Raw genomic sequence first — 11,527 nt, 5'->3', positions numbered from 1 at the left:
TGCCTGGGATTCTGACAATGCACACAACTCCACCCCGCACTTGGTCAGCTCTCAAGGAAGCCACCTGATTGCCACACTAGACTGATGGGAAACCTCTCAATAAGGCTCCTCTAATTGACCCAAGCTGCTGCTAATTTGTTTGATTGGTTACATCTCTCCTCTGCTAAAGAATGGCCTCAGGTTGGAATTGGGCTTGGGTCCAGCATTCTAGCTGTTGCAACTTTTAGGTCCCGCCAACCACAATGTGGTCAGAAATGAAAGGGAAGAGAAAAAAGAAAGACTTGCATTTATATAGCACTTTCCACTGCCTCAGGACTTATTAAGGGCTTTACAAAAGCCAAGGAAATGAGTCTGAATTATCCAACCTAATGTATAGTCAGAAAGGCATTAGCTAACTTGAGCACAGCAAACTCCCACAAGCAGTAATGAGGCCTTTCTGAAGAAGGGTCTAGGCCCGAAACGTCAGCCTTCCTGCTCCTCTGATGGTGCTTGGCCTGCTGTGTTCATCCAGCTCTACACCTTGTTATCTCCGATTCTCCAGCGTCTGCAGTTCCAACTATCACTGAATTTTACTGATGTTCCTTGCCAAAATTTCTGTGGTAAATGATTGTTGTGCTGCCTTGCAAGTGCTCGTTGCAGATTCAACTGACCTTTGTAACATCAGTGTGGCTCGCATTGTTTCATAGTGGCTCCCCAGTAGATGGAATAATAATTAATTGATTAAAAATTGGAATGTATTTTAAGTGTGAACATTTTGAACTGGGGCCATTCAAGGTGGTAATACTGACTAGATTATTTTAATTTCCACAGACGTGAAGAAAATCGGAGGAGGCTAAAAAATGTAAGTGATCTGCTGTTAATTCAAGTCACGTATGCTTGTTGTCACTGATGTTTTACACATTTATAGATTTTGAAAGTGTTTTTTTTGGTTCATATTTTGGGTTGGTACATTTATTTCCGTATAAAAGTCTTTCGCTGAACTTTACCAATATCGTGTTTTGAGTTGAGTATCAGTACAGGCAATGTGGAACTGTGGCATGATCTTAACTTTTACAACTCGTTTAGCCACATTCTTTGCTTCTGTTTGATTTGGAATTTTGTACCAAATTGGAACAAATTACAATGGGGGATGATTTCTTAATCTTCAATGCCTTGACATTTCCAAAACAATGTATTCTGTTCCAAATAGGTTGTGACAGAGAAACAACAGTTGAATGGAAAGTGGTTCCTACTATGAATGGATTTCCTGGGCACTTCATTTGGTTAAATGACTTTAATACTGTTGGACTACCTCTTATTAATAACTCTTAAATGTCTTTTAGAGTTTGGTGGCATTTCTACTTTGTCAAATAAGAAAGATTTAGTGGTTTCTTTCTGACAGTACTGTTTTTTTAGTAAGAGTTCACTTAATTTCCTTTATTATAATTATATTTTAAAAAATTAAAATCAATAAAATCTGGTTACAGTGATGGTCATATCTGCCTTAATATTGCATCAGCTTCAAAATGAGTTAACTTTGGTTTTGTCCCATTTGTAGGTTTGTCTGCTGTTGACTCCCTCAATGAGTGTTTTATTACTTCCCAGCTGATTTCCCATGCTGCCCTGGCTACTCTCCCAGCCCTCGCCCTTTGTAAGGTTGAGCATAAATAAAACACCACTGGTCCCAGCTCTCATTCAGTCCTGATCATTCTTATCCCTGTGTCTGCTAGCCTATGTTAGCTTCCAGTCCATTGAAACCTTGATAAAATTCCCTTCCTCATGTTTAAATTCCTCCCTGTCCATGTAACAACCTTAAGGCTTACATCCTTAGATTTCCGCATTTTGCCAACTTGAGCGTCTCTAATGTATCTTCTATTTTAATTGCTTCCTACTGGTGGCCGTGACTTTAGTTTCCTGGGTCCTAAATACAAGCCCTCCTCAAATTCCTGTATTTCAAACCTCTCCTCCTGTCAGATACTCCTTAAAACCTACCTCTTACAGCAAGAGATAACAAGGTGTAGAGCTGGATGAACACAGCAGGCCAAGCAGCATAGGAAGATGTTGGTCATCTATCCTCATATCTCCTTATTTGGCCTGGTGTCAGTTTTTGATACACTGTTGTGAAATATCTTGGAATGTCAGTGGTGCTATATAAAACCAAGTTTGTGTAATCTTTGTCTTGTGGATGATGTATGAACATCAGCTCCATTTTATCTTAAGAATTTGATTCATCATGTTCTTGATATTCATTTATGTTCTTTGAGAAAGATTTACTCTAGAAGCCTTCTAACTTTTCCATTGCTATGCATTTGGACTGCCTGGATAACAACATTTGAGGAATGTTTGACTCTCTGAAGACATCAAAAGCTAGGAATAGGAATAGTTCTCTTTGCATGCTCACCTGCTAGAATTTACTACATCGTCTAGAAACAGCCTCTTGTCATCAGCACAACCATTTGTTACATATGGAGGGAGAATTAATAACACCTCTTTGGTGTGTATATTTATGTAGGGGACCTATAGACAGTGCTAGGGAAGCTCTGAAATGACCGTACCCTAATCAAAGTACAAAAAGGTCAGTACAGAATGTAGCTTCGTTGACTGTGCTCTGATGATGTCTTTACCCTGGTTCAGAAATACACCATGTAATGCACTAGGCATAAGTTAACAAGGATACTCTGAGCCCCATCTGCAATCTGTCAGCCAGATGTCCCTTCCATTGAGATGGTAACATAGAATCTGATGTGCTTTTAGAGTTAATAAATTCTTCATTGCCTCCACCCCTAATCAAAGCTGCATTTACATGCCCCCGCCAGCTGTGTTTTCAGTGTGACGGCAAGTGAAATAAAGTGGTGAGCTTGCCACCTTCCCACTCATTTCCACAGATCACCCCCGAATTGCAAATGGGAGAGTAGGTGCTGAAATCAGCCTGTCACCCACCATTTGATATTAAACTATCGAAGATCAGTTGAGGTTGTTAAATGCTTAATTGACTCAGAACATGCTGCCCACCCCAAAATACTGAGCCTTATGAAAGTTGGTAGGTCGATCTTGACTGCCTATATTAGCAAAGGTGGGAAAGAAGCCCGGGGGAGAAACATTTCATTTGGAGTGCCTTGTATACTTGGAGAAGACCCCCCGCTGTCACCGCCCCAAGATGCCACCCCACCTTCCTTCTGTGCAGCTCACCTGATAGAAACTGACCCTCCACCCTACTCTTGTGATCTGGCCCCATTCTAAAGTCCTGAGAGTCACATGGATATGCCATGATTCTCTTTAACCCTCTTCCTGCAGTGCCTCCTGTGAGCTTCTGGTTCTGCCTGCAAATCCAGTTCAGTCAGGCCTTTGAGAATGGTATGCACCTGACAAGCAGCAGATAACTTATGGGGAAAAGGGATTAGCTCTGTTGCTGTTGCAGAGAGCCAGTACAGACAGGACAAGTCAAATGGCTGTCTGCTCCAGTGCTGTAGCCATTCTGATTCTGTGAAAGTTCAGAGGACTCTGAGAGAGCTGATGGAATTTTCATGTTGAAATGTGACCAAGGATATTGGAATGTGATTGTCAATGATGACCTGATATTCATACCGGGGGAGGTGAGAAGGACTCCATTATTATTGGCCACTTGATTCGTTGGTGCTTGATTGACCAATAACAACTCAAAGGCTTATGGTAGTGATAAAAATTTACAATTCAACCCTCCACCCCCCCGCCCCCCCCCCCCCACCCCCCCCCCTCCCCCCTCTGGGGGCATGAAAAGTCTACATGCTGCATAATTTAAGTAAACATGTTCTATTAATTAGACTTAATGTTCTGGTTCTGTTCTATATTGAACAGCCTCTGGAGTCATCGAGGTTTACAGCATGGAAACAAACCCTTCGGCCCAACTTATCCATACCACCCAGTTTTCACAATTAATCTAGCCCCATTTTCCTCATTTGGTCCATATTCCTCCATACCGATCCCATCTGTGTACCTGTCCAAATGTTTTTAAATGACAAATTGTACTTGCCTCCACCATTACCTCTGGCAGCCCATTCCCAACACTCACCACTCTCTGTGTGGGAAAAAATTTGCCCCTCTGGACACTTTTTTGTATCTTTTCCCCCTCACTTAAACTTATGCTCTCTAGTTTTAAGACTCTCCTACCATGGGGGAGAAACTGTTAGCTATTTACCTTATCTATGCCTGTCATGATTTTATAACTCTCTATAAGGTCACCCCTCAACCTCCTCTGCTCCGGGGGAGAAAAGTCCCAGCCTCGCCTTATAACTAAAACCTTCCAGTCCACGTAGCATCCTAACAAATGTTTTCTGCACTCTTTCTAATTTATTAATATCCTTTCTGTAATAGGGCAACCAGAACTACACTCAGTACTCTGGATGTGGCCTTACTAGCGTCTAATGCAGCTGCAACAAGATGCCCCAACTCTTGTACTCAATGTTATGACCAATGAAAGCAAGCATGCTTTTGGCACGCTTGCTTTCATCGGTAAGAACCTCCAAAAGTTCTTTTTTCAAAATGTACAATATATTAAGCACCTCTAATCCTGGCATTGTGGCCTCTTTCCTTTTTAAGACTTTGTTGCAATCTCTCACCATTCCTTGCCCTAATTTGATGTCTGTTTGGTTTTAATTTATTTCTCATCCTATTTTGTCACTTGTTTGATATATTTTCAACTTGTATTTTCACGGTCTCTTTATTTCAAATTAATTCTGACCTTTGTTTTCTTACTGTTGCACATCTAAATGTGCAAAGACCTTTTGGAGTATCACAAAAACATAAATAGGAGTTTGAATAGGCCAGGTTCAAGCTTGCTGTGCTATCAGCAAAATCATGGCTGAGAGTTAACTTCAGATCCTGCACACCCACATCCCTTCATTCCTCCGTATCCAAAAATGTATTGAGTTCCTCCTTGAATGCATTCTATTTCTGTGTATCCAAATGTGCAGCCCTTTTGGAGTGATGAAACTTATCCTTACCCCAGATTGTGTTCAAACCTGTAGATTCCCTAGTTAGGGGTAACATTTTCTCTGCATCTATACAATTAACCCACTTAAGAAGTTTATGTGCTTCAGTAAGCCCATCTTCTAAATTCCAGGGAATATAGTGCTAGTTCTCTCAATCTCTCTGTAGGACAGTCCTGTCACCCAAGCATCAATGTAGTTCATCCTTGGGTAAGGAAACGGGATTTCCACACTGTACTCCTAGATGTATCACCACTTTCCTGTATGATGGTCATTCACATGTTCAGTGGCCACCACGGTTGAGTGGCTAATTGATTAATGAGCCAGTCAATGGAGTTAATAGCTGACTGGCAAGCTTCTTGGCCTGTTACAGGCCTTGCCAGTGAAGACCCACCTTTCCAGAATCTGGTACGGTTGAGTGAATTTGTGCCGTATCTGTGGGGCAAACGTTACTGCCCCCATTGACCCCGGTTTTTACATTTGAAATGTTGTAAATTGACCAAGCTGGATGGACTGGAACTACAGTGCAATAAGTGAAGCTATTTATTTGAAAAGCTCAGACCTGTGCTGGCTGACCTGGTACTTCTATCATACGAAAAGACATCCTGCAGTGTTTAGTTATAATAGAACCCATTCAATGCATTTAATGGGAATAAGAATTAGCGTGGATTTATGAAACAGTCATGTTCCATAAATTTTCTTGAACAATGTTTCTTATTCATATATTCTTCTCTTTCCATGTCAAATGTTTAAATGGAAAATGGCACGTTTACAGGTTCTGATCACAATATATTGGCTTGGTAGAAGAGCACAGCATGAGCCTCATTATAATGGACCCTACCTTAACCTGAAAGCATTTGAAGGGCTCCTTGGGCAGACTCTGACGAAGGTGAGTTACAGTTTACTAATCTGTAAATGTTCAGGACAAGGCTAACTTAAAACAGAGAACAGTCAAATATAAATGACACACCTATGTGATGCATGATGCGCAAAATAGATTGGGAGCGGCAATCTGAGAAGCTGTTCACAAGCTGCAGATTTATGGGTAGGACACATGTAAATCACCGGAATATGTTACTTAGATTGAGTTTGCCACCTGTGTTAAGGAAAAATAGGAGATAGAGAGGAAATGCATAATGTCTGGAAATTATATTTGTATAAGTGTGTGTGTGTGACTTCAAATGCTGTATACCAGGCACAGAGCACTTCAAGGATCATGGATAAGAAATTATGTCCTTGCTTCTGGTTGTACAGTTAGTAGTTAGTGGGTAATGAAGATTTATAATGTAGCAAATAGGGTAGTTTTCAACAAAGATATAACCAGAGTGTCAGAAATAATTTGCAGGTCTGGAGAGAGAAACAGTATTCATGGGCAGAATCTTAAAGGAGCCTGAAGGATGTGGGCTCAGTTTAGAAACGTGGTAGAACTACGTGAGAAGTGCACAGAGTTCTAAGTCGTCATCGCGAGTAGCTCATTGGAATTTTTAAGTTGCAGGCTACGAGCTGCGATTCTCACTCAGCAATGCAAGTTGCCTATTAAGGAGGATTTTTATTGACCTTTATTAACTGCACAGGAAAAGGAAAGGGGAAGGAAAAGCCAGGGGGCTGTAGACCAGTGACCCTGATTGTCAGTGGTGGGCAAGTTGTTGGAGGGGATCCTGAGGGACAGGATTTACATGTATTTGGAATGACAACAACTAATTAGGGATAGTCGACATGGCTTAGTGCATGGGAAATTGTCTCTCGCTAACTTGATTTAGTTTTTTGAGGAAGTAACAAAGAGGATTGATGGCGGCAGAGCTGTAAACATGATCTGTTGGACTTGGAGGTTCCTCATGGTAGACTGGTTATCAAGGTTAGATCATATGGAATACAGGGAGAACTAGCCATTTTGAAACAGAACTGACTCGAAGGTAGGAGAAGGGTTGGTGGTGAGGGTTGCTTTTCAGACTGAAGACCTGTGACCAGCTATGTGCCACAAGGATTGGTGCTGGGTCCACTACTTTTTGTCATTTATATAAATGATTTGGTGTGAACATAGGAGGAATGGTTAGTAAGTTTGAAGATGACACCAACATTGATGGTTTAGTGGACAGTGAAGAAGGTTAAATCAGAGTACAACGGGACCCTGATCAGATGTGCCAATTGGGCGAGGGGTGGCAGATGGAGTTTAATTTAGATAAATGTGAGGTGTTGCATGTTGGAAAGGCAAATGAGGGCAGGACTTATACACTTAATGGTAAGGTCCTGGGGAGTGTTGCTGAACAAAGGGACCTTGGAATGCATGTTCACAGTTCCTTGAAAGTGGAGTCGCAGGTAGATAGGATAGTGAAGAAGGTGTTTGATATGCATGCCTTTATTGGTCAGTGCATTGAGTATAGGAGTTGGGAGGTCATATTGGGGCTGTACAGGACATTGGTTAGGCCACTTTTGGAGTACTGCGTTCAATTCTGGTCACCCTGTTGTAGGAAGTATGCTGTGAAACTTCAAAGGGTTCAGAAAAGATTTACCAGGATGTTGCCGGTGTTGGAGGGTTTGAGCTATAAGGAGAGGCTAAATAGGTTGGGGCTATTTTCCTTGGAGTGTTGAAGGCTGAGGGGTGACCTTATTGAGGTTTATAAAATCAGGAAGGGCATGCATAGGTTGAATTGACGAGGTCTTTTCCCCAGGGTAAGGGTTCTTTAGTTTTGCCAGCGTGGAGAGACAGACTGTTTTCATTGCACCATGTCACCAAGCCCTCCGTCTCCCTTCTGCTTTTTGACTATTTTCAGCAGAGTCCAAAACTAGAGGGCATAGGTTTAAGGTAAGAGGGGGAAAGATTTAAAAGGGACCTGAGGGGCAACTTTTTCAGAGGGTGGTGTGTATATGGAATGAACTGCCAGAGGGAAGTGGTGGAGGCTGGTACATTTACAACATTTAAAAGGCACCTGGATGGGTATATGAACAAGAAGGGTTTAGAAGGAGATGGGCCAAATGCTGGCAAATGCAACCAGACTAATTTAGAATATCTGGTTGGTGTGGACAAGTTGGATTAAAGGATCTGTTTCCATGCTGTACAGTTCTATAACTCTATCTCTCCTCGTAATAAACAGTTTTGTACTGTACTACTTGCTGTTAGGAAACCAGACACCTAAAGATATAAATATGGAAGACAGAAGGTGACCTGGTGACTTCAGTTCGCTGTTTGCTCCAAAGGACCCTCCATGTTAGACAGCAAGCACCAACATCTCCGGGCACACTATGTACGCCAGCCAGATGCACATTGGTATCTGACATGTGCCAGACTCCAAGAACCCTCATGCCACATCTCCAATCCAGTTAGAGAATATTTCTGTATTTCAGTGGTGCACTTTGGGGTGTAACCTCAACGATATTGTAATGCTCCAGCTAGGACACTGTCCTCAGGAACACATACACAGCTCATCGACTGCATCCACTAAGGTCCATGCTGTTTGTGTGCTCTTTCAGTGCTCACTCACTACGAGCCTTCCTGGAAACTTGCCGCGTCCATGCCTCGTTTTGCCTTTTTGTGCCTTGTCCCTCAGCCAGGACATTTCTGCCCTATGGTGTACTGTTTTCTTCCTGGAAGGAGAGGGGAGGGTATTATGAGAGATGGAGGTGAATAGGTCCAGCTGTTATTCTTGGTGCAGGTGGGGAGGTGTCTAGTGTGAGTGAGCAAGCAGCACAGAAGACATGCAGTGTTAGTGGTATCAGGGGTTGGCATGGGTGATGCTAAGGGAGGGAAGATGTTGCAGGCCATAGTAAGAATGGTAGGACATGAGCCTTGGTAGGAGGTGGATGCGAAAGGAGAGAGAGTGCGAGATATTGGAGAGAAGGTGGCACTAGCGCTTGTGGACTGGAGGAGGTTATTGACCCTCTGTTGTACAGTGCTGAGCATTCCTTTAGACTGCTTTAACTTTGGTTCCAACATTGGATTGGGCTGACATGGTCTGGTGCCATGGCTTCCACTGCTAGTCATTGAGGAAATTGAAGTCCCACCTGTGCAGACCCATCAATCAGGACCTTCAGGTCCCTACCTGCAAAACAGGGCATCGATTTCCCCCAAAACCCATGTCTGCCACATCAGGGATAAATGTCAGGAACTGTGCAGGGTGGCTGTGGGCTAAGTGTTTATCCAGGTGTAGACCAACCTTTTAAAGATGGTGCCAGTCCATTCTTAAATATTCTGGCAGTAGTGAGTTGTTCCAGGTATAGCTGGTGGTCAAATGGGGAAAAAATTGGATGAGAGAGGTGGGTAGGTAGCTCATGAGGTAAATTTGGTAAAATGCACGAGAAGCCGTCTGTAAAACTTGACAAAATTGACCCTTTGCCAAAAATTAGTTTCAGCCTTGTAGCCCTTTCATAGAATCCCTACAGTACTCAAAGAAGCCATTCGGCCCATCGGGTCCACGCTAACATTTCTGAAGAGCATCCCACCCAGACCTGCCCCACTCCTGTAGCCCTGCGGTTACCATGGCTTATCCACCCAACCTACACACCTTTGTGGACTGACAGGAAACCAGAGCACCTGGAGGAAACCCACACAAACTCCGCACAAGACAGTCGTAATAAGGCTAGAACCGAACATGGGTCCCTGGCACTGAGGCAGCAGTGCTAACCACTGAGCCACCATGCCACCTGGTGGCAGACCCAAAAATATCACAGGCATTAACAGTCGATACAGAGACATGGGAAGGGGAGAGTAGAGGAAACGGTGAAAATGCAAATATATGATTGTGTGGATGGTGGGAGAAATTACATCATGAGGGGTGACCGTGCAAGATGAAAGTGATAGAAATGGAAGTAAAGAAGCAAGCAGTGGGCCTTAGTTGTTGAATCTGGTATTTAGTCCAGACCATGGAAAGGTCAGGCCTAATCTTCAAGCTGTCACCGAGTTTTATTGGTCAAATATTGAAGGCTGAGTGCATAATCAGAAGAGTGGGACAGCTGTTTAATTTGGCAAGTGACCAGAAACCTTGGCATCACATCTAAAAGTGATGATTTTAAGGACATATGCAAAAGAAACAAGGGTGATGTGAGGAAGAAAGGTTTATCACTCAGCAAGTACTTAGAATGCGCTGCCTGGAAATGTGGTGGAGACAGATTTAACTCGGCGTTCAAGAGGTCATTAGGTTATTATATGGATTAAAATAGTGTTCAAGTGAATGGGGAGAAAGTGGGAGATTGGCTGCAGGTAATGATGCGTGTTTGAAGAGTTGGTGCAGGCACAGTGGGCTGAATGGCCTCCTTCTGCATCATCATAGTTCTTGTGATATTTGCATACTGAATGGAGATTCAAGAGCAATCAACCAATCTGCATTTGGAGTCCCCGCTGTAGAGGAGGTGATGGATGCAGTGTTATAAGGGAGCGGTTACAGCTGCATGAGTGTTAGAGACAACAAGGTGCAGGGCTGGATGAACACAGCAGGCCAAGCAGCATCATAGGAGCAGAGAGGCTGACGTTTCGGGCCTAGACCACTTGGCAATGAAGGAGGGATTTTCCGATGCATTTAAGAGCAGTGTCAAAGTAGTCTTCAGAGGGTCTTCACTAATTTTGGTACTTTTGCTGCATTAATAAATAAATAAGAGCAGTGTTGAAACAATGATTATTCTTTTCCTGATCTGGAGAATTTCGTCACCTTTTTACAGCTTTGGTATCATTGAATTCTAATTTGTGTTATGTCAATAAAGTGCCCTCTTATGGTGCAGAGTTGGTGTCCCTATCCCTGAACCAAGAAACCCAGGTTCAAGTCCCACCTGCTCCAGAGATGGGTAATAACATACTGATCAGGAAAATGGGTTAAATTTTTAAAAAAATGCTACCTTGACAGCTATCTGCTGTCAAGGTTAGTTCACCAATGCATTGCAATCAAGTTTAACTGCTCCTGTATGCCACCCAGTGGCTAGTGTACAAACATGTAAAACCTGGCAGCAAGTCTGTTATCTTCCAACCAAGTTTGTATGACTTGGGAGATGAATTAACTGTAAAAATAAAATATGGTAATTGGTGAAGATGATGCTGGGCAGGGTCTGAGTATGCTTGTGGCACAACTTGACGCAGATAGTTAGCCTTGCACTTCTGATCAGAGGAAAGAGCTGATGTGAATGAAAATTTTCATGTGCTGGGGCAACATTTGAGTCTTAAATCCCACTTTAGGCACTTGTGGACTCTGGCAGTCTGAAACGCAGTGGACGAGACAGTGGATACTGTGATATCTGGTGTACGGAAAGGAACGAGTCAATATCGCCACAGCTCAGGCATAGAAGAGACGATTCACTTGATAGTTTAGACTCACTTGGGTCAAAGTCTGTCGCCAGTCTTTCATCAGACATAACATTAAAAGGCAGTAGTGAAGGTAAGTCAAGTTTACTGTCAGCATTCAGTCATAGACATGTTTTGGAGGGAAGAACGTATTGGTCATCCATTTCTGTGACCTATCCTGTTTGGAAAAATAATTTGGTGATGGCCCTTTTTAGCAGTTAAATGAAATCAATGACCATACAAAAATAGTGGTAAATTTCTCATCCAGATTTCTTGTTATGTTATGAACCCAAATGCCATGGGGATGTCACAGAGTCACTGG

The 11,527-nt window shown here is 42.8% G+C and overlaps 1 protein-coding gene across 4 annotated transcripts in view; it reads left to right on the top strand.

Annotated features, from left to right (window-relative positions):
* LOC109921271 (LIM domain only protein 7-like) overlaps positions 1 to 11,527 on the top strand; it is a 218,675-nt gene that overhangs the window by 150,390 nt on the left and 56,758 nt on the right. For all 4 annotated transcript variants that reach the window (XM_048598226.1, XM_048598224.1, XM_048598225.1 and 1 more), the window contains exons 6-8: positions 811 to 841; positions 5,719 to 5,832; positions 11,101 to 11,299. In XM_048598226.1, the coding sequence (XP_048454183.1) occupies positions 811 to 841; positions 5,719 to 5,832; positions 11,101 to 11,299 (344 nt within the window). The remainder of the gene's footprint in view (positions 1 to 810; positions 842 to 5,718; positions 5,833 to 11,100; positions 11,300 to 11,527) is intronic.

This window comes from Rhincodon typus, chromosome 6 (assembly GCF_021869965.1).
Source record: "Rhincodon typus isolate 14 chromosome 6, sRhiTyp1.1, whole genome shotgun sequence".
NCBI classification, from domain to species: Eukaryota; Metazoa; Chordata; class Chondrichthyes; order Orectolobiformes; family Rhincodontidae; genus Rhincodon; species Rhincodon typus.
This window is presented reverse-complemented; position numbering and strand designations above follow the sequence as displayed.